This window comes from Prionailurus viverrinus, chromosome A1 (genome assembly GCF_022837055.1).
Source record: "Prionailurus viverrinus isolate Anna chromosome A1, UM_Priviv_1.0, whole genome shotgun sequence".
In the NCBI taxonomy this organism is placed as follows: domain Eukaryota; kingdom Metazoa; phylum Chordata; class Mammalia; order Carnivora; family Felidae; genus Prionailurus; species Prionailurus viverrinus.
In genome coordinates this window covers 72,522,914-72,546,510 of record NC_062561.1, presented here as the reverse complement: position 1 = coordinate 72,546,510, position 23,597 = coordinate 72,522,914, and the positions used below count along the sequence as shown (strand labels likewise).

General features: G+C 43.7%; 1 protein-coding gene and 1 long non-coding RNA gene across 7 annotated transcripts in view; one reads left to right on the top strand and one right to left on the bottom strand.

Annotated features, from left to right (window-relative positions):
- Positions 1-12,631, top strand: part of NALCN (sodium leak channel, non-selective) — a 300,348-nt gene extending 287,717 nt beyond the window's left edge. For 2 of the 3 annotated variants that reach the window (XM_047871030.1, XM_047871050.1), the window contains 6 exons: positions 604-719; positions 2,627-2,784; positions 6,299-6,449; positions 7,794-7,943; positions 10,305-10,422; positions 10,952-12,631. In XM_047871030.1, coding sequence (XP_047726986.1) covers positions 604-719; positions 2,627-2,784; positions 6,299-6,449; positions 7,794-7,943; positions 10,305-10,422; positions 10,952-11,145 — 887 coding nt within the window. In that variant the 3' untranslated portion in view covers positions 11,146-12,631. The remainder of the gene's footprint in view (positions 1-603; positions 720-2,626; positions 2,785-6,298; positions 6,450-7,793; positions 7,944-10,304; positions 10,423-10,951) is intronic. The other variant, XM_047871039.1, reaches the window with a different exon arrangement.
- A 5,283-nt stretch (positions 12,632-17,914) lies between these two features.
- LOC125170297 (uncharacterized) overlaps positions 17,915-23,597 on the bottom strand; it is a 193,473-nt gene continuing 187,790 nt past the window's right edge. For 3 of the 4 annotated variants that reach the window (XR_007153963.1, XR_007153966.1, XR_007153965.1), the window contains 2 exons: positions 22,521-22,582; positions 17,915-21,814 (listed from right to left, as the gene is read on the bottom strand). This is a non-coding gene — a long non-coding RNA (uncharacterized LOC125170297). The remainder of the gene's footprint in view (positions 21,815-22,520; positions 22,583-23,597) is intronic. The other variant, XR_007153964.1, reaches the window with a different exon arrangement.

Sequence of the window (23,597 nt, the reverse complement as noted above, 5' to 3'; positions counted from 1 at the left end):
CAAGTAATTATCCCGGATTGCTTGGGGTGGGTATTTCATGGCATTAATTATAAATTGTTGCCTCTCGATCCAGAAGCTGAAAAGACCTTTGAAAAGCATGTAAATGACAGTTGATTGCAGTTTCAAGAGTTGTCCTATTAATTATGATCATTAATTTCAAAAGAGCTCTTCTCATGGATTGAGTTGAAGAAATCTCAGAGAGGGCTACCTTTATGGCCTTGAAACATCACAGTTATGTTTCTGAAAGATACATGGTGTTCACCCAGGTGTGGGGCCACCCAGAACCCAATCTGACCTTTAAATACTGCCCTGGAACTGTCAACTAAGAGTGAAAGCCAGCTGGCATGGATATCTCCACACACAGAATGTGTGTTTATGCTCATGACCCTCATGTTTTGGAAAGGCAGGAGCTGGATAAATAGCTTAATCCAAGTGTAAGTAAGATATGCCAACTTGGAAAACACACTAAAAAACACTGTAAAAATTTGGCTTGTGATGTAGGTGATAAAATCCATTATTTATAATAGATGTTTTACTTTTTCTAAAAAATGACAGATTAGCATAATTATCTAACTTCTCCATTTTTCTTTTTTCTTTTCTTAGCCATCATTGTGGAGAACTTCTCTTTGTTTTATTCCACGGAGGAGGACCAGCTTCTAAGTTACAACGATCTTCGCCACTTTCAAATCATATGGAATATGGTGGATGATAAACGAGAGGTAGGAAAGGGGGCCATTACTTCATGCCCACCCCCAAAGAGATTCCCTGCCCTGCTGCAGACATTTAAGTAGTCTTGCTGTCACCAGTAGACATCTATTGAATTTGGAATGGCCATTATGAATTATAGAAAGCCATCATTGACCGTTCAGCAAAATATGCTAGGAAGGGAGAGGAACAGAATGGTCCCCTGTCCAACCGAGGATGCCCTCTTCTTGGACATTCAGAAAGTCATCAAGGAAAGGAAACCAAGGAAGCTCTGAGGAAACCAGCCCTGGGATGAGAGCAGCAGAAGTAGTGAAGTTCAAATCACCAGAGCGATGGTATAATACAGAGCCACCAACAGCCACACACAGCAATCCTGATTAGAAGTGCAGAGGAACTACTTAGTGGTTTCTGAAGGTTATTTTTTTAATTATTTTGGACTTATTCTTTGAATGCTTTAACCATAAAACTTTCCCAAGATTTCCTGGAATTAGCCAAAGCAACAATATCTCATTCTCTAGCTGCTGCTGCTGCTCTTTCTTTTCCCCTTCCTTCATCCCTAGCAAATACTCAGGCCTAGTTCTGGGTGCTGGGGATACAGCAGTGAATGCAACGGAAAGTCACCCATGCTTACAGAGCTTCTATTCTAATATTGGGAGACAAACAATATAACGTGAAATAATAATAATCATTATTATCTCAAGAAGCTATAAGCACTTTGCAGATGGTAATATGGTAGACACCAGTCGTACTGGAGGGCAGGCTACTTTAGCGAGTGGCCATGACGGTCTGGCTGGGGAGGTGTTGTTAAACCCGACATCCGAAAAACAAGGAAGTTCTATCATGGGAAAATCTACCATGGGTAGGTTCAAAAACAGTTGCAGGAAGAGTTCACAGAGGGCGTGAAGACCAAAGAACCAGAACAAGCTAAGGAAGGGGGCATCTTGAGCTAGGCCTGCACAGTAATGCCTGGCTTTCCTCACCGCCTTTGTCCCCCTCTCCCTAACACCCCCCACTTCCGCAGTCACCAGTCTCAGGGGGGCTTTCTCTGAGACAGTGACCTGCACGTGTGGCCATCTGGCCTAGCTCTCCTATCTCCCCTTGATCCACCTGCCTCTCCAAGACCACTGCCTGTGGGAACCTGCTTTCCTTGGATGCACACATCAAAGATGGCACCATGAGTCACATGTTAAGGTGTTTCTAACTGACAGGAAAACATGGTTACCCATGTCCCTGCCTTTAGCCCAATGCCTTAATTCAAAGACAGAGCCAGGCTGGCACGGTAGATCGTGTTGCCCGTAAGGGAGCGACACGTGTTTGATATTCCAGAATCTGGAGCTGCTCTGACCAGATTCTCTTGTATGTAATTGTGCTAATAATTGGGAAGACCTGAAAAGGAGTGATCATTCCCTAGAAGAACCATTTATAAAAAATGTTTACAAGTTTGTAGCATCCAGGCTAAGAGGAGGATCATGTACATGTGAATGTTGTACTTTCTGCGATAATGCATTAGCAACCCACTCAGCGTGTGTTTTAGAGAAATAGATGAGCAGAGGCTGAGTCAGTGAAACAGACCAGGAGAGGAAAACCCTGGTAAAGCAAGGGCTGGGGCCAGGGAGGCAGAGAGCCTCCTAGGCTCCCAATGCTGCCAGGTTACAAGATCCCACAGAACCAGAGAAGCACCAGCGGAAAATCTAAGTGCTCGCCTTTCAATGTGGTGCTTCTCTAGTAAACACCCTCCTGACCCAGCCTCCAGGGAGGCAGACAACTTCCTTACTTCCCAGTTCTAATTATGCTATCTTTTAAGAAAAAGATCTGGTGTAGTTTTTCTTTTTTGTGATTTTTTTTTTCTGTGAAAACAGAACCCCAAGTGAATCGTTATGGCCTAAAGATCATTTACCAGTTATTGTGCTCTGCCCCCCAGGGGGTGATTCCGACTTTCCGTGTGAAGTTCCTGCTGAGGCTCCTGCGGGGGAGGCTGGAGGTGGATCTCGACAAAGACAAACTTCTGTTTAAGCACATGTGCTATGAAATGGAGAGACTGCATAATGGCGGGGACGTCACTTTCCATGATGTCCTAAGGTACGAGGGAGTTTATACAACCCTGGGTCACAGAGCTGGAGTGAGTGCAGAAACCAAAGCTGTGACCTTGTGAAATACAACCAACAAGTGGGCTCACAGCCCAAGATGCCACACTCATTGAGATTATAAGGTGAGGCCACACTGCTCAGGCTCCACATGGCCTTTGTCGCTGTCCTGTAAGGGCCGTGTCTGAGTGCCGCACACAGGAGGGGGTAGATGCAGTGGCCTGACATCCCCAGAGGTGCCCCATATGACTGAGGAGATCCTGATGGGAGAGGTGAGGGGCTTTGGGGAGCACAGCTTCCCCTCGTTCTGTGAGGGAGGAGCTGGTCTGGGGGAGTTTAGTGACTAGGTGGTCCAGCTGGAGTCCAATCCAGATCTTCTCATTTGCTCCATGATTCCGCCCCCAGCTGGCTGGCAAACCACACGTTCCAGACATTCACTGAGACCCCACACAGGACAAGGAGGACAAAATTCCATAAACTGGGTGGTTGAAACAAGTGTATTGTCTCACAGTCCTAGAGGCTAGAAGCTTAAATTCAAGGGGTCGGCAAGGCTGGTTCCTTCTGAGGCTGTGAGAGGGACTCTTCCAGCCTCTTGCCAGCTCCTAGGGGTTGGCCGCCTTCCTTGTAGAAACATCACCCCAATCTCTGCCCTCACCTTCACGTGTCGTTCTTCCCGCATGTGTGCGTGCATGTGCGTGTGTGCTTACACATGTGTGTCCAAATCTTCCCTTTTATAAGGACACCATTCGTATTGGATTAGGGACCCACCCCAGTCCAGTATTATCTCTTCTTAATTAATCACATCTGTAGTAACCTATTTCAAAATAAGATCACATTTTGAGGTACTGGGGATCATCACTCCAACAAAGATTTTTTAGGGGGAAAACAATTCAATCCATAACAGCTTTTTAAACAGGAATCTATAGGGGGACCTTGGTGGCTCAGTCAATTAAGCCTCCAACTTCAGCACAGGTCATGATTTCACAGTTCGTGAGTTCGAGCCCCATGTCAGGCTCTGTGCTGACTGCTCAGAGCCTGGAGCTGGCTTCAGATTCTGTGTCTCCCTTCTCTCTGTGCCCCCCCCCCCGACTTGTGCTCCGTCTCTCTCTGTCTCTGTTTCTCAAAAAATGAACACGTTAAAAAAAATTTTAAACAGGAATCCATGGATCAAATCCAGAGGTCAATGGGCTTGGAAACAATCACATCTCTATTGTCATTAATCAGTCACTGAAATGCAGCATTTTCTTCAGTGATGAATGCAGGCAGCAAGCCCCACAGTGTTAATAATAACCTGCATCTCTGCCACCAGCAGAAATCATAGATATTTTCAGATGGCATCGCTGACATGGCCGATAATCTTCAATATCCTCTATACTCACCACTGCTTCTAAATTACAGTAGTCCTTTGACCTCAGCTAGATATTATTTAATGCATTAATAAAGAAGCACTTACGTTACTCTGTCACCATCTTTTTAAAAATTTCTAAAATTAATTTCATTTCTTTTTTTATTAAAATAGAGTTGACATACAATGTTATATTAGTTTCAGGTGTACAACATAGTGATTCCACAACTGTGTATGTTATGCTGTGCTCACCACGAGAGTAGACACCATCAGTCACCATACAACACTATTACGGCGTCATTGACTATATTCTTTATGCTGCACTTTTCATCCCCATGACTTATTCATTACAAAACTGGAAGCCTGTACCCTCCCTCTCCCTTTCACCCTCTTCCCCTCCACCCTTCTGGCAACCAGCAGTTTGTTTTCTGTATTTATGGGTCTGTTTCTGCTTTGTTTTATTTTTTAGATTCCACATGTAATTGAAATCATATGGTATTTGTCTTTCTCAGTCTGACTTATTTCACTTAGCATGATACCCCCTAGCTCCATCCATGTTGTCGCAAATGGCAAGATCTCATTCTTTTTTATGGCTGAGAAATATTCCATTGCATATATACTGTATCTTCTTTATCCGTTCTATCATCACCTTTTTAAAGAAAATAATATGAGCACTGTATTTGAATATAATTGCTTTCCTTGGTAATAAGAGATATTTTGTTTTATGCATTTAAAATGTTATTCTATGAAAAGTCCCATGGGCCCCACTCTCAAAGAGGTCTGTCCGCAGGAAAAGTCATGGCCCTCTTCTAGAAGTGGCTATTTTCATCATGTGGCAAATATTTGGTGAAGGGCTGGGTATGGTGTCACACATTCAGAAGCACTCAGGTATACAGAAATATGCTTGGGACTGAAATTTGAAAATAAGAACAGGAAGGACCCGGGAGAAGTTCTCTCAAGTTTCCCAGTTTACTTCCCGCTATTCCCTTCTTCCAGGAGCATGCCAAAGGGCAGAAAAAGAAGAGGCAGAAAATACATATGACTAGCAGAGGACGCCATCTCAGAATGTCACCAAATCTTTCCTCCTGGTGACAAATATTTTTAGGTCGAAGGGAGACACGTAGACACCCGCTGTCATTAGCAGTTCTCATTCGGCCTCTCTGGAACACAGGGAGGCATCCGATAAGATGGACCCCAGCAAAGCCAATGGGGGTCTGGATTGCCCCTCCCTATCCCTACAGCTCAGGAAGTGATGAAAACAGTTTGGCACTGATGAGATTCTGGAGGAGGCAGGGAAGAGAGGAAGGGCAGACACATTTCCCTCCTCCAAGGAGGGAAGAGTGCTAGCAAAGAAGAGAAGGTCGGGGTGCCAGTGCTGCATGGGGAGGACTCCCGAGCACCTCCGTGCTGTGATGTGGGAGGTGGAGGCAGCACTGAGTTCACGGGAGGGGCAGGCAGGGGCTGAGGGCCAACCAGGGGTCCTGTGGCAGCACCGGCAAGCACCAGGGGCAGAAGGGGCTGCGTTCTTCTTTGGCTGTAGACCCCTCAGCCAGGATGCAGTGTGAGTTGTTGCCTTACTGCCCAGGGGCCCTGAGGCGACACATTGGTTGTGTTGGCTTCATTTGCCCCCACCTGAACCTGTTGCGCCTAGGGCAGAATGGGAGCGAGTATTCCACCCTGACCTTTCACCCACCAGAATTAATGAGGAAGATCCAGGGGCACAAATGGGATCGATGGAGAGGGAAATGGCAGGGGCGGGGGGCAGGAAGCCTGACCTTAGCCAACCCTTACTGACCATCCCCACCTGGAACTGAAGGTGAAGGAAGTATACAGACAGAGCAGTCTTCCTTCTACAGGGAACATTCCAGAGCCTTAAGCAGCTGGTAATGTAGATCAGGGACCAGCCTAGGCCTTCGGTTTTACAAACACTTACATGTCACTTACTACTGTAAGCACCTCCCAAGTATTAACTCAGTCATTTAATAAGGTGGGGACCATGACTGTCCCCATCTTACAGAGGAGATGACATAACTAGTCCAGTGGCACAGGAACAGTACCTTGGTTGGACTGAGTGGTGTCCTCTCTGAAAGTTGAGACCTCCACCAGAGTCCCAAATGAGTCCGACCTGGAATGCTCTTGTGTGTCCCCCCCACCCCACCCCCAGCATGCTGTCCTACAGGTCGGTTGACATCCGGAAGAGCTTGCAGCTGGAGGAGCTGCTGGCCAGGGAGCAGCTGGAGTACACCATCGAGGAGGAGGTGGCCAAACAGACCATCCGCATGTGGCTGAAAAAGTGTTTAAAGCGCATCAGAGCTGTGAGTCAACTGGCAGCATCCGGGTTTTTCTTTCCTCCTGTCAAAGGAGAAGGAGGAGGAGGGACAAAAGAGCTTCAGGAACAGCGGAATGAGATGCTCTGTGATTAGCCTCGTAGCCCCTCAACTGTGTCAGCTTCATCCCCTCGTGATGGCCACCTGGTTCGCACCTGAGCTCTCATCCAGACCCAGCTGCGCCCTCGTTAGCAGAGTCCATAAGGCGTTGCCATGGAATCACATTTTTATAACAGAACATTGATGTTTAAAAAGCAGTTTACTGAACAAATATTTATTAAAATATTTGTGATCTCCATTTATCAAACTCAACTGTTCAAAATGCCCAAATCTCTATACGATGACTGGCAACCGAGTTTACAAAAGTACTTTTAAATCGCTCCTAAAAATTCCACCATTCCATTGATAATGTTGTTTGGTCTTTAACAAAGGCCACGTCTCCTGGGAGTTTAATGATCTGTCTGTTGCCTTTAGACTTATAAGCTTATAGGATTCTCTGACTCATAAATCAATGAACATATACTGTGTTGGCATACACTGTGTTTACACTAGGCATTTCTACTAGATAATTATTTTTATAATTATGCTTTTGACTTACACTTCACACACAGATGAAAGAATCACACTAATTACTAAACATTTATATATAATACACTTTTTAAATCCTGTTTCTCAGAACAACATCAATAGCAGAAACATATCTGTTGGAGGAGAAAATGTCCCCAGGGAAACAAAACACTCCAACCTCCTATAACAAGACAATAGTTATATCATAGCCCTGTTCACTTTGGGGACCCAACCTCCCCCCCCCCCCCCACAGACCCCAAGAAGGCACAGGGAGCTGGCTCAGCACCAGACCATGTTCCCAAGTGTGTGTCAAGACAGACAGGCCTGCCTCTATCCAGAATAAGACAAGAGCAAGGGTTTCACTCATCTATCCAAAGCTCTCTGCCTCTAACAACACAGAAAGAAAGGGCGATCCATATTGGCTGAATGAGCACAGAGCAAAATAAGAAGGGAAAATATAGAACACCCAAGTTAGTGATTTAAAAATTCTGTTTTCAATACAACAGGAGCTAGCATCAATGAACATATTTATTCCCATTGTTATGCAAATAAGCGTGGGTTGGGAGGTCTCTAAGCCTGCCTTTATAGCAGTCTGATACTTAACTAGGGGAAGTAGTTAAACATCCTCATTTGGAAGTTCCTAAGAGGTCACTGAGCATACAGGTTCTTTGGAGAGGAGAGAAGGAAATACAATTTGAGTGCTGGGGGACAGGGGGATGTTGGGTTGATTTCTCCGTTACCGAGAGAATGATCATATTTCCATAGAAACAGCAGCAGTCATGCAGCATCATCCACAGTCTGAGGGAGAGCCAACAGCAGGAGCTGAGCCGGTTCCTCAATCCCCCCAGTATCGAGACCACCCAGCCCAGTGAGGACATGAATGCTAACAGTCAGGATAATAATATGCAACCTGAGGTATGTGTATGAGGCATCCTTCCTCCAAGGATATTATGTGCATTTTTTATTTTTTATTTTTCATTTATTTATTTTTTTTAGTGTTTATTTATTTTTGAGACAGAGAGCGTGAGTGGGGGAGGGGCAGAGAGAGAGGGAGACACAGAATCTGAAGCAGACTCCAGGCTCTGAGCTGTCAGCACAGAGCCCCACGCGGGGCTCAAACTCACGAACCACAAGATCATGACCTGAGTGGAGTGGTCGTATGCTTAACCGACTGAGCCACCCAGGCGCCCCATGTGCATTTTTAAAATAAAAAATAAAACAGTGCTGTTCACATAGCCATTTCAAACAAGTGACAGTATTTCTTTTTTTTCCAAATGTTTATTTATTTATTTTAAGAGAGAGAGGGAAAGTGCAAGCAGGAAAGGGGTAGAAAGAGAAGAGGAGACAGAGAATCCCAAGCAGCCTCCATGCTGTCAGCACAGAGCCTGACAGGGAGCTTGAACTTATGAACCGTGAGATCATGACCTGAGCCACAATCGAGAGTCAGATGCTTAACGGTTAGTCGGAGAGTCGGTTAACCGACTGAGCCTCCCAGGCACCCCAAGGTGACAGTATCTCTAATTGGAAGTTTTTAAGTAAAAAAAAAAAAAAAAAAAAAAAAAAAAAAGGAACATATTGATCTAGATTATCTTTGGACCTTTACAACTTGGAATGCTTTGGGGTTATTTCAAAAGATTCTGATTCTGAGTTGTATGAATACTAAAAAAAAAGTTAATGCTCTGAACGCATTAATTCTATTGATTTTTGTCTAAAGAGTTCATATCGCATCTCTACAGGTTTAACAGAGTCCAGTGATATTACTTGACTTAGGAGAACATGGTTTGCCCGAAGCGCTGCCCTAAATGCTTTCTTCTACCAGGTCACAGGAACTTGCAGTAGAATCAGTGAAAATGTTTGTAATTGACCACCACCTTCCTTAAACACTCAGACTCATTGAGGCTTTGTCCTCCCTTAGTTGGTCATTGGAAGAGCATATGGAATTCAGGAGGACCTTCTTCACTAGGGCAAAGCTTATTTCCATTTCCAGACTCAATGTACGTGTCCATAAAAAAGCCTAGCATGGACACCCTGGAGAACCTTGCTCTGTGACCAGCAGCTGGCAGGGGGCCTCCCCATTAGGAGGGTGCAGTTGTGGATGAGCTGGAGTCGATCCAGCACTCTGAGATGAGCCCCTGGCACAGTAAGGCTTTGTGATGTGTAGCGGCCTAGTCAGGGGCTGGCAGTAAATACCGAAGCCTGTGGCTCCATGGCCCAGCGAGATGCTTCAAGGGAATTCCTTGTTCCACAGCCCAGTTTGGCGTGGGTTTCATGTTGTCGGCTCCCCAACATGTGGGAATCAACTGCCACCGACAACAGGGACTTGTGCAGGGACAGTCAGCAAAGGGCAGAGACATAGAGGCTTCATGTGTGGGGCCAAGGTAAGATCAGGACAGCCAGCCAGGCAGGGCTGATGAGGCTGGCAAAGTGATGATTGCAGAGCTGTCTACTTTCAGGTAAAAAAACAAAGCCAAAAACAAAACAACAGCAACAACAAAAAATCCATGAGGTAACCAAAAAACCAAGAGGGGATACTGAAGAGATGTGAGGTCCGAGGCACTGATAGGAAAGGGAGGGGCACCAGAGACTGAGTAAAATGTGTGGAGAGTCTCAGCTCTTCTCTGACATTAGTCTTGGCTGGTATAAGCTTCATTCTCCTTTGGGGCTGTTGGAGAGTGTTGTCTGCTGAGCTCTCTTTCTGGAGCGCTAGGACTGACCTATAGGTTGGCAAGAATATACTTTCAGGAAACCGGGCAGTCCTTGCTGCCTCCCGCTTCCTTCCTGGTCCATAGCTACACCCCAGGTGCAGAGGGGAGGTAGCTGTGGGAGTGGAGGAGTCCTGGAGGGATACCTGGAGGAGGTGCTACCTGGAGAATTGTGCCCCCTCCCTTCACCGCGTGCAGGGGTGGATCTCACTTTCCTGGACTCTCTGAACCCATTTTCTCTTTTCCTTTCCCCATTGTGGACTCTGGGGCTCCAGTACTGTTTTTCCTATTGTGTTTTCTTTCTTTCTTAAAATAAAATAAGGGTCCATGGTGGGAGGGAGGGGAGGGCGGGTGATGGGTATTGAGGAGGGCACCTGTTGGGATGAGCACTGGGTGTTGTATGGAAACCAATTTGACAATAAATTTCATATTTAAAAAAATGAATAAACTCTGAACTCTAAAAAATAAATAAATAAAAAATAAAATAAAATAAGGGTCCAGACTGGTGCAGAGGACAGGAGGGGAGCACAGCGTTAACAAAGAGCCAGTAACTGCTTTATTCTCCCCCATGCAGACCAGCAGCCAGCAGCAGCTTCTGAGCCCCACGCTGTCGGACAGAGGGGGCAGTCGGCAGGACTCCACAGACCCCGGAAAACCCCAAAGGAAGTTCGGGCAGTGGCGGCTGCCCTCAGGTGTGTGCCCCAAGTCCTTTCTCCATTGATTCAGGTCCTAGAGGTGTCTACACCCTGTGGGCTTTGGGTCTCAGATTTCAAATTCAAGTCTACCCCTAAAGTGATTTACAGACTCCCTTCGCTATTGCTGACACTATCTGCCCTTTTCCTTTGTAGTTTTTCTTTCTTTGTATATACTAACAAACACCTACTCACCCATATTCCTATGACACTTATATTTGCCCAGACTGGAATGTTTTATTTTATTGTATCTTATCTTATTTAGTTTTTGTGGTTATCTCAAAGTGCAACTGGCAAGTAGCAGTTTTTCAAATGGTATCACTAGTTGTCCCTGAACAGAATTTTAAAGTCTATGATGAATATAAAGAACCGAGAGCTGGAAGGATTTCATACTTAACATCTATGGATAGGACGTGTTTATGGGGACTTGTTTACTTGTTACTGCTGGGACTATCACAGCTTTTCAGGAATGGCTTGCAAAGGGGTGAACAGCTCCACGTTGCTCATAGGACTTTTGTCAATTCCACAGCACCAAAACCAATAAGCCACTCAGTGTCTTCGGTCAACTTACGATTTGCAGGGCGCACAACAATGAAATCCGTAGTGTGCAAAATGAACCCCATGACCGACACGGCGTCGTGTGGCTCCGAGGTGAAGAAGTGGTGGACCCGGCAGCTGACGGTGGAGAGCGATGAAAGCAGCGATGACCTTCTGGACGTTTAGGTGGAATTAGCGCAGTGCAAGGTTTAATGGGGAGCACTGTTTTCTAGCATTTTCCTCCTATGGTCTAACATGGACCATGGCGAGCAGTCTATACTTAAGATAATCATTTAATTCTATCTCGTCACAAGAGGTCTTTAAGTTGCTTTTTGTCCTGCCGTAGGAAGGCCTAAAACTTGGTCAGTGGCTGTTGTGTATACAGGGAGTTGTTACCATGTTTTGAGAAAATTTGCCTAATGGTTGTATTTGTAATATTAGAGAACTATCCCAATACCAGATGTAGATCACTCAAAGATTCCATATATCCTGTCTGTAAACTAAGGTGTATATTCATAAATGCTCTTACTCAGTATTATCACCCCCTAAAAGAGTGCTAAGCCCAAAGTGGCTGATATTTATGGTATGGTAGCTATAGTCTTAGTTCCTGTTTTTCCCACTTCTACTAGAAATACTTCCCTTGGGAAAATTATTATTTATGATTGATCTGAAAAGGTCAGCACTGAGCTCATACTAAAATGATAGTAGTTTTACAAACTACAGATTCTGAATTTTTAAAAGTATAATCCTTTTCTCATGGTATTCTTAAAAATAGGCAAAAGATATTCCGAGTGATAACAAGTCAGTTTCTGTACTCAGTCACTCTAATAAAAACTGTTGCCTGCTTCCTAGAGAATTGTGTGTGCAGGGACCAGGCTAAGAAATTGCCCCAAGGAGCAACAAGTTTAAAACAGACGTGCACGTAGATCGCTTTAGGCACGTGGTTACCTGAAGATGTTGAGTTTCTGTGAAGGCCTTTTAATAACTAAGTTTAGCAAAAAGAGTGAAACTACATGATTCAGCTTATTAAAAAAAAAAATCACGTGCGTGATGTATCATTGGCTTCATTTTTTACACAGGGTATGTTGATTTTGCCGTAAATTGGCGAAGACATTATGAGTTGATTCCAACACATCAGTGCCATGTTCAATTCAAAATGACTCCCTCCTACCAGATTCTCCTATGGAAATAATGGTAATTTTGTAGAATTGTGCTTAGAACTCACAGTTGAGGGACCCCACAACTCAGCTGTATTTATTCCACACACCATGTGCTCTGAGAAAGGTAAAATGCAAAGTGATTACACAGTACCTGGGCCTTATACTGGGTCAGCCAAGTAGAAGCACATCCAGGCCCTTACCTACATTATTTTTGGCGAGATTTGCTGTTTAGATGATTTCTTTTAATGCAGCAATTATCTCAGAGTCCTTTGACACCCGGGTTGCTTTATAATCTATTTTCTCTTTTAACATCCTTAAAATAGCCAAATCCTGTCTGTATAACAAACTTAACATTGTGATGCCATCTCTTGTTTACATGATTAATTGTGACTCTAGGATAATGGGTAATTAAAGTCAGTGAAGCCAAAAGGATTTTATTTGGTTTTACGTTCAGTTGGAGTTTACTTTTTGTACATAAAGAAAATCAAATAAATACTGACTTTGTAAAAGAATTTACTCTGAGTTGATGATCATTTCCAAACCCTTCCCCGTGTGTGGAAGGAGGGAAGGGGGTTTGGGGGTGGGATCATTAGGAAGCAGGCACTTTGCAGACTCTGTATTTGAATATTCTGTCTATAATTAGTTGGCAAAAGCTCTGTCCCTGATATTCATTTCAGTTCAGTTCCTAAGCCAGAATGTTCCTTTCACGTTTGTGTCCATAAGGCTGAGTGAATACCTTCCAAGCCAACAATAAAACAGAAAAGGATCTTACATGGCTGGGGCATGGGCCTGTACTCATGCTGCATGAAAACGAGATTTTATTTTTTGGCTCATTACACTTGAGTAATACAGCTTCATTCTCACAAAACTGCTGAGCCCTTCCTACAACGTCTGTTAACTGGTGTTGAGCAGAACATCATTGTTGTTCATTCTGCAGTGAAGCAAAGGGCCAAATAGCAATGCATTTAAAGCCATAGCACCCTACATTTTCAATTAAGTGAGACAGCCAAGCAGTTCCTGTGGGACTCCTCTCTACTGTTTCCTGAAGCCAGTAGAGCAGACAGCAAGCCGAGAAGGTAAGTGCTACCCCTCTTAGATTTTTCATCAACATATAAACAGTCCAGTTATGCAGATGGGAAAACTTCGGCCACAATGTTCCCTGGTCCTTAGGGAGCCAGACACTGATACTAATCCTGTCATCATGCCACCCACTGCCTTTAATTAAAGGACGCTGTTGGTTCCAAGCACACCAGAAAGCATAAGGGGCAGAATAGTTGACACAGAGCCCCCAAGGGGAACAGACCACACATGCATTGCACATATGGCAATTCAAGGGGACTCAAAGGGAGCAGGGAGGGAGAGAATGGCCAGACCAGTGCTATTCACTCTATTCTCAGTGGTAGCTTGAGAGTAACACCCATCTTCAGCGACTGGCCATTTGTGTCCTGTCCAAGCTGAATAAGATAAGGGAATGTAGAAGAAAAACCAGTTATAAAGCCTTAAGCAAAAGCATTTTCAAAGCCAGTTGATTGACATGTTTGCCTGCTTCTTTGTAGAAAGTGGCATACTATAGATAGGTGGCTTTCAATAGACTGCTTGGCAGTGGCACTCTTTCTCAGAGTCCTTCAAAAATGCCTGAAATATTAACCAGGCAAAAGCCAAACATCCCTAGTTGAAATTGGGGTGAAGATGAGAACCCCACTCACATGGTCTCTTCTCATCCCCTGATAGTGATTGAATTGTGCCCCCCCCCCAAAAAAAAGATACACTGAAATCCCAACAACTGGCCCCTGTGAATGTGACCCTTTGGGGGAAGAATCTTTGCAGATGTAATTAGTTAAGGAGAGGTAATACTAGAGGAGGGCAGACCCGGAATCCAATATGACTGGTGTCCTTATAAGAGGAGAGAGTCACACAGGGAGGAGAATGCCATGTGAAGACACAACACAGAGGGAAGATGGCCATGTGAAGACAGGGGCAGAGGTTGGAGTGATGTGGCCACAAGCCAAGGAACATCTAGGGCTACAAGAAACTGCAAAAGGCAAGAAAGGATACTCCCCTAGAGGCATTAGAGGGAGCATGGCCCCACCAACACCTTGATTTTGGACTTCTAGCCTCCAAACCGGAACTGTGAGGTGATAAATATTGGTCATTGTAAGCCACCCAGTTTGTAGTATTTTGTTACAGTAGCCCTAGAAAACTAATACACCCCCAAACCCAATCCAGTCCCAAAGGTGCCCTCGACCATCCCAGTGCTCCAAGGAGAACCTAATTGGAAAAACACTAGTACAGATCAAAGATTCTGAGTTTGTAGTTTGACATACATGTCAAGTCCTGGATCTACTGGTTATTCCTTGTTTAGTCTCCGATGAGTTTCATACCCTGCCTGAGCCCAAATTTAGCTTCTCACTTTTCCAAAAGGTAGGAAAAAAGAAGGGTGCCTGGGTGGCTCAGTCAGTTAAGCATCCAACTCTTGATCTCAGCTCAGGTCTTGATCTCAGGGTTGTGAGTTCAAGCCCCTCATTGGGCATGGGGCCTACTTAATAAAAATAAGTAAATAAAATTTAAAAGGCAGGAGATGTGAATTTATTCACTTAATTTACCTAACAGGTTCATGAAATCTGCCATGTGGGCTTACTCTGAGCACATGTGCATCATAATCTAAATCATTAACTAGCTGTCTGACCTCCCTACCAGAATCCTCAGTTGGCCAGTTGTCGGGCCAGCCTTTTTTCTGTCTACCACTTCAGGTTTCCAGCTTGAAGCAGGCCTGAGTCTGTGGAAGAGAAAAGATCTGATATTAGATCAAGCTCAAATTGGACCATTCTAATTTCTGATTCAAGACTGTACTGCTATGTAAGGTGACCACTGAACATTTCTAATACATAAGGATGACCAGAAAAGTTGCAAGGTGCTGGAGTTTATATTTAGGACCAAGGGAAGGTTGCTGAATAAATTTTAAAGGGATGGTAGAAAACTAAAAGTGACATCTGCTTTAACTATGGCCTGTACTGGGCTTGTTTGATATACCAATTACATGTCTTGGGGTGCCTGGGTAGCTCAGTCAATTGAGTATCTGACGTCGGCTCAGGTCATGATCTCACCATTCGTGAGTTTGAGTCCTGTGTCGGGTTCTGTGCTCACAGCTCAGAGTCTGGAGCCTGCTTTGGATTCTTTTTCTCCCTCTCTCTCTCTCTGCCCCTCCCCCACTCATGCTGTCTCTCTCTCTCTTTCTCTCAAAAATAAATAAATGTTTAAAAAAAAAAAAGATGTCTTTTAGGCTTCCAAGGGGAACACGTAGATTCAGTGGTTGAATAGAAAAACCTGAGGGTCAACAGAGAGGGATTCACATCCAGAAGCATCAGCATAGAGATGGTATTTAAATTCCTGAACTGGATGAGACAACCTAAGGAGGTAAAGAGAGGAGCAAAGAGAGGAAGTCTGAGGGTCTGTGTGAGTCTGCTGGAGCTGCCATAACATACCACAGGCTGGGGGCTTAAATAGTCAAAATTTATGTTCTCTGAGTTCTGGAGGCTGGAAGTCCAATGTCAAGGCATCAGCAAATATTGGCCTCTCTCCTTGGCTTATAGATGGCAGTCTTCTTCCTGTGTCTTCCCGATATCTTCCTACTCTGTGTGCCTGTGTCCTAATCTCTTATTATAAGAACACCAGTCTTACTGGGTCAGGGTGCATCCATATGACCACATTTTACCTTAATCCCCCATTTAAAGGTCCTACCTCCAAATACAGTCTTGTTTTGGGTACCAGGAGTTAGGACTTCAGCATATGAATTTTAAAAGGACACAATCCAATCCACAACAGAGTCTGTCTCCCTGGTACTGGGGCACAGTAGAAGAGCCTTTCATGGAACAGCAATGTTGAGCCCTGAATCTACCTGAACCCTAACCAGGACACTCAACTCTGAGTATTCTCCCTTCCAGAAGTGCAGAAACACACAAGATTTGTTTCTAGAGTTTCAGGAAGGTCCACTTTTATGAATCAGTTTGTGGAAGGAAGGACACAGGCACAAAAAACACTGACACCTTAAATCCTAGTTTGCAGCCTGGAAGCTCACAGCTAGAAAACGTCTCCAATCATCCCAGCTCAGCAACTCACTTCAGTGTAAGATCACTCCCATACCACTACCTCTAAAAAGTGTGTTTTGAGTTCACACTCATTAGAATGGCTGCTATCCAAACAAACAAAACAGAAAATAAAAAGGATATGGAGAAAGTTTATGGCAGCATTATTCACAATAGCCAAGAGTGAAAGCGCCCAGATATCCATCAATGGATGGATGGATGGAAAAAATGTACATGCATACAATTGAATATTACTCAGTGTTAAAAAGGAAGGAAATTCTGACATAGGTGACAATATGATGAACCCTGAGGACACCATGCTAAGTGAAATAAACCAGTCACAAAAAGACAAATACTGTAAGATTCCACTTATATGAGGTATCAAAAGTAGTAAAACTCAAAGAAACAGAAAGTAGAATGGTGGTTGCCAGGGACTGAGGGAGAGAAATTGTAGTGCAATGGGTATAAAGTGTCAGTTTTGCAAGATGCAAAAGTTCTGGAGATTGTTTACACAACAATGTGAATATACCTAACACTATTAAAGTATACACTTAAAAATGGTTAAAACAGAAAATTTCATGTCATATGCATTCCATCAAAAATTAAAATGTAAAAAAAAATTAATATATCCTGTTATCTGATCCCAAAAGCTAAATGACCAAACTGAAATAGCAAAACAATTCCAATGCTGCACTTATTCTTTCATATCTGCTTGCTTTCTGTATTTGATCCATATACTTGGTTTACATTTAATATTTTATATTTTTCCCCAATGCTGTACGCCACTCATTTAATTTAAAAATCTCCCTGTAGTATGCCTAGTAACTATCAGAATCCCATTTGAACATTTAAAGGGCTGGCATCACTGGCCATTGAATTAAGACATGGATGGTTTGTTAGAGGGAGATTTTAAGTGGTTTTTCATTCTCCTTTCGTGGGCAGTGATTCAATGTCAATGTCAATTTTAAGGCTTGGTTACAGAACCAACCAACCTATAAGAGGAATTATATAGCTTCATTGTGTTCCTTCCACAAATGGGTATGTCACTCCATTTCCTCTATGATGTGGATAGTGACCCCAAAATCACACTAAGTGGAACCCCTTGTTTTGATACATCATCCCTTACAGTGTTCCCAATGCCTGACTGCCACTGAGATGTTTAGCATTTAAATGAGAGCAAACCCAACTGTAGGTATAGAAATGGGCTAAGACCTGTGGGTCCTCTGCAAATAAGCACATATTAAAAGATGGTACTTTTACATTCTAAGCCATGTCAAAACCACCTAGAATAATAAATCAGCAACTTGGCCAAGAGCTGTCAGGAATAGTAGGGTAACATTTTCCAGAAAAGTCTTTAGTAAAGATCTCAAGGAAGGGAATTGTACCCATAAATTACGGCCAAGAAAGGTAGCTTTTTGATTTGAACTATCTGCATATTCTTAGGCATTCTTTATTTAATTTTATAGGGATAACAGTATAATGTAGGTAACATTCTTGGAGCATAAGAGGAGGTTGGAAAGATTAAAATAAGGACAGAAGATAGGGGAACAGGGAGGTGGAGGGGGAAAAGTAGTCTCTATTACTCCATTCTTGGAAATAGAACGTACTATCTCATGTTTGCAGGCAACTAGAGTAGAATGTTAGCCAATGGGTCTGGCCAGCGAGAGCACTTCATCTGGAATAGACAGAATGAGTGTATTAGTCAGAGTTTGCCAGAGAAATAGAGACAATAGGATATACATAGAGGGGCGGGGGGGGGGGGATTTAGTTTAAGGAACTGGCTCATGGGATTATGTGGGGTTGATGACAAGTCCAAAATCCAAATGGCAGGCCAGCAACTAGAAATTCAAGCAAGAGTTGATGTCATAATGTTGATTCCAAAATCTACAAACTAGAAACTCAGGCAAGATTTCTATGTTTATAGTCTTGAGGCAGAATTCCTTCTTCTGGAAACCTGAGTCTTCACTCTTGCCTTCAATTGATTGGATGAGGCTCACTCACATTATAGAGGGTAATCAGCTTTCCTCAAAGATGATTTAAGTGTGAATCACATCTAAAAAAAATGCCTTCATGGCAATATCTAGTGTTTGACCAAACAACTGGGCACTATAGCCTTGCCAAGTCAACACACATAAATTTAACCATCATAACGAATATAATTTTATTACCTGTAGTTGGTTAGTACAACCTTAGATATAGTCACTTGTGTGCCTCCAGAATCCAACCAATTGTCTTTTTTCCCCAGCCCAAGAACCAAAGAATGTTGATTTTATTCTCTCAGCTTCTTGCATGACAAGGAAAAAAGGAAAGCAGATTGAAAAAGAGAAAAGTTGCACTGACATTGTTTTTAATATGTTTATTTGTTGTCAAGGTGCTCACCCTAGTTCACAAGGCTGTGTCAATGGACTTGAGAGATACATCCCTTCTCACAGGTACAGTCTTAACCTTCTCTGTCTTAATTGGAGCCTTAGGACAGTTGTCATAGGATAGACCAGACTCCAGATACTTTCTTCTCTTTCAGAGTCTGCATTTCATGTTAGAAACATCATGTAGGCTCTACCTGGGAAAACACTGGAAACACAACAAAAAAGTCAACTAGGGAACATCAGGCTGGCAACAGGGGAGTAGTATATTCCACCTGTCACAAGAGGCTCACAGTGAGCTCAGCTCTCTCCTCTGGTGCCAGGCGACACTCAGCAGTGGGTTCTCCCAGGTGCAGAGGAGAGAAAAGTCCTTATCTGTTACTGTCTCAGCCAAGAGACAACAGGATGGGAATGGAAAGGAGTCATCACTCTCTTGACATGTTCAGTGGGACTCATAGATTAACTGAAATATCTATCCCTCAGGGATTCATCACAGGGGGTATGTTGGCTTCTTCCCCCAAACTGTCTCTTCCCTACCTTTGTGCAGGGCCCCAAACTGCCCCACTGCGGACACCTGCCTCTGCCTCCATCTTGCTTCTCCTCCTCCTGCTACCGTCACTGGCTGCAGACAATGCCCCTTTTCTGTGTTCTACCAACTTAGCTTCAGAGCCAAACCAATGTAGAATTTCAAATTGGGTGTTCTTTTTGATCCATTGACTCCTTTTTCAGGGCAATGAAAAGGGGCCTAGCTCAGGGCCAGGTCAAAAGATAATTGGGAATTCTGTGAAGCCCTAATGAGCACAGCCTGAAGGTCCAGGCTGTGTTCTCACTTCCAACAACTACCTTGTGTTGACATGTCACACCACCAGCCCTGATTGTCTTATCCAGGGGTCTCCCAGCCCAGGCAGGGGTTCCACCCCCCCCTTCTGCAACTGCCTCACACCCTGGTCTAACCGCTAATTAGATGCCTCATTTCTTGGCATGTGTATGGGCTTGAACCATCTGCTTATTGATCACATCCTTCAGAATATATTGAATTTTAAGGAATCCAGCCACAAAAGCAGGTAATGTTGCAGGTGGCTCATAGAGAAGCTTTCTCCAGAGCAAACTTGAGAGTACAGGACAGGTGGTGACCTGTAGCCACACACATGAATCAACAAGCTAAAGAACTACTGGCTGCAAAGCCCACAGATTATCCTCATTATAAAGTGATACAATAATAAAATTCAGAATTTCTACATGAAGTCCTTCCACTATAGCTGGTGTCATGGAAAAAAAAAAAGCAGGCCAACAAGCTACACAGTTATGAGACCATTAGCCAAGTACCAAAAAGTACCAAGTACCAAGTACCAAAGCCCAGGTTGCGGGTAATTATGCATTTGCTTCTCCAGTCCGGGCCATGTATGAATCCTCCACGAGACCATAAAGCCTTTGAGGGCAAGGATGGTCTGTCCATCTCTGTACCTCTGGCATCTCTAAACGGCATGTTGACGCACATGTGGTTCCAGCACTGCTCTTTGAGCTGAACAGAACAGTGTTGCTTTGGATTGTTTTTAAACCCATCTCCAAATAAGAATGCCTGACATCCCTGGTATTCATCTCAAACAAAACATAACCACTGGAAAGATGTCTCATTTTTCCATCCCAAATTCCTGTCCATTCCTCCCTTTAACTCACTTCTTAATGGGACACATACAACTTATTCTCAGGTTCACGTAAGACACCCATATAAACACAGCAGCATAAGTCTTCCCTGGAGGACCCATGTCCTTTGAGATTGCTCCTCGGTTCTCATGAAAGAGCTGTATTCCAGAGACCTTTGCAAGGCACCATGCTGCAAGACTCCCAAGTGAGCCATGGGAACCAAGTTTGGAGTAGGCAGGGCCCAGAGTCAGGGCCACAATTCAACCACCCACCCTGGCAGGTGCAATAGTCAGACCATGAGGGTGACCAAGACTGGGTGGCAGGAAGCTTTCTCTGATCCTTAGCCTGTGCCACATCACATACAAAGACTTAGATGAAGGGGGACTTCACTCGAAAAGACTGTTGCAACACTCTGACCTAAGATCCTCTCAAAGGTTGGGCAAAAAGGAATTTTCTTTCCTGGGGGGAGTAAGCTGGTCTAGAAGAACCAGGAGTGGGGAGTGGTATGAATGGATGGCTTGATCAGATAGCTAATCAGGAAATGTCTTTCCCTGAAATCAGCCCTCTCTCAGAGAGCAGCTGGTCCACACCCCGATGCTGACTCAAGGTCAGGAGATCAAAGTTCAAAGGTTAAACCAGGAAGGAGAGAAATCTGTAAGAGTGTGACCAAGTCAAGTTAGCAGGTATTTTGTCTCAACTGGTCAAATACCTAATCCCTTATGAGGCAGGGATCTGGAGGGTCTGTGTCTGGCCCTTTCACAGGGAAACAAGGAAACAAGGAAACTCACATGACCTGTGAGTCATGTGTAAGTCACAGGGGAAAGATGGCTCTTTTCAGTCAGCTGTTAGAATACAAGAGGGTGAGGCTCCTAGAGCACCCCTATTTTCCAGGAGCATAGCAATGAAGGTGTCCCCCTCATTGCTTCACTCCTGGGGCCTCTTTTTTCCCTTCTGTAAAATGAGATTAGAATGATACATGCCTTCCCTACCTCTCATCGAGAGTGTGAGAATCCAATGAGATGTGTTGCCAAGTGTGTTTTATGGCCCGTAAAGCACATGTGAATAATGCCAACAATTGTTATCTCTGATAATGGCCATTGAGTTCTATGTTCACAATGGATTTCAGAGATCACCCTCACCCTCATGTTATGATATTCATAACATTTCCATTCTTCACAGACAGAGGTAATGCATTTGCTGTGTGGGAGGCCATGGTGGGACCTTCTGAAGACCCCTTAGTACACTTCACAAGGGGGCATGACTTCCCCTCTGAGCCCATTCCCAGTCTGTGAAGAATGATGAAGAATTTAGAACCTCAAGGAAAATGCCATCTAAAAGGCAGTGATAACTAAAGCAAGCACCTGTGAGAGCCTTTATGTCCTCAGAGATCAGAGCTCTTACATCTCTTTCCCTCAAAGGTGTCTCATGGCCCCTGTCAGAAATTTAGTCCACTGTCCTTCAGAGGTAGGAGCCTGGAGTCCCTAGCAGCAGGTGTCTCACCCTCATGGCCACAGGAGAAGTGTGAATAATGCTTCGGTCAGCAAGCTGGATAAAGATGCCTAGGGAGCAAAGCTTTCTCAGAAACCCAAGGAAGAAAATCAATGGCCTGGAAGGGAGAGAAGAGAAAAATCTATATGAAAGGGAAATGAGTGACATAGAATGCAATTTGAAGACCTCCCCTCCCCCAAAGCAATTGACTCAGGAGACTGAAACCAAAAAACCCCTGGTTGGAAAGGGGAAGGCTGATCCAGGAAGAGGAAGAGCCAGCTGATTCTTATATTGACTGGCCACTGGTTCACGGGCCACTGCTGGTATCTGGGCTGGTTTTTTGTTTGTCTCTGTTTTTGCTGATTTATCAGAGTGGAGTTGACGCAGATCTTCCCCAAATGGGACATCAGGTTTAGATTTGGAACAAATGCTATGTCAGTTTATTAGTTCTTCTCCCTGCTATAAATAAAACCCAAATAAATGTGACAGTTTTTGCATTTGATTTCCTGAATGAATGTCCGAAACTGTTTTTTAAGCAGGGTCTTGAGCACCAATTTGCAACCTTCAGAAGCAATTTCATCAGAAGTATCCTAGAGAGAGGGCCCACTTTGTGCGTTTGTTTAAATGACTGCGCTGGAGGTACATATGGCCTTCCCTAAATGACCAAATCTAGAATATTGATTCCAGAATGTTAATTCATCAGTATTGTATTATTGATGGAGGGGACCACGTCTCAATTATCTTTGCATATCCACTACTAAGCATGAATATGCACATTCTCAAATAATGATATCTCCACCACCATTTGTCACATAGATACTCACCACTCTGGCCCACCTTGTATTTTCTCCATCAGTATCCACATTGTTCTCACAACCAATTCTCCCTCCAAAAAAAAAAAAAGGTTGGAAAAGACCAAATGCTCTCATACCAACATAAGAGCCCAAAATGACTTACCAACTCTTCCTTATATCCACCTTTTCTCCCATGAGACCACAGTGGTCTATGTAAATCATGGACAGATAGTGCTTTCTATCAAATATGTTAGAAATATCCTCTTAGGAAAGACTGTATTGGAGATTACAGATTCAATATTGACTGTTGATATCAGCATTTACTATTAAAATAACCCACCTCATGAAAAATAAAGGGATAAAACTCCCAGCTAAATGGATATAATGAAAGAGTTCCATGTTTGTAACCTGTTCATGTTTATCATTCCACATCTCTTGAAATCAACTGAATAGAGCAATGTCAGAAGTTGGCCAAGGGAACAATGTGATTTCCCTTTGATGTGTTTATTCACCAACCAGAAGCCCTTGGGGTTAACCTATCTCTTACATTCATTGATCCTCCAAGATCTGAAGGCTTTTAATAAAATTGACCTGACTGAGGCCTAATTCTTTTCATAATTTGTTTAAATCATAGACTGAATCCCAGATTATAACAAAGCTCTTTGCATCTGTAAATGATGACAAGGAAACCGGCCCAGGATACAATTGAATTTCTAGCTCTTTTTTTTTTTTTTTTTTTTTTTGAACAAATGATCGGCCATTCTTTAACATAAAATAACTTCTGAGCTGGCAGTGTAAGGATAGTTTCTCACTAGATACAAATTTTGCCCCAAGAGGAGATGAAAAAATGATTAAAGTGTATGGGGGCTCAGCTAAGAGATACTCTGTAGGCTTGCGTCCTAGTTGACCCTGCCAGGAAAAGCTTAACACGTACCATCCTTCTGACCTCCAAAAGAGTCCTAGCTTTCTAATTGTGGCTCCATTCTTTCAAGCTACATTGTTTTCTCTGCATTAGAAACAAGGGAATGAAATGAAGATAGTCACTGGCAGTAGGATGTTTCTATGATCTCTTCTTAAGCTTTTTCTGTGGAGGGGCCCACTCCCTAA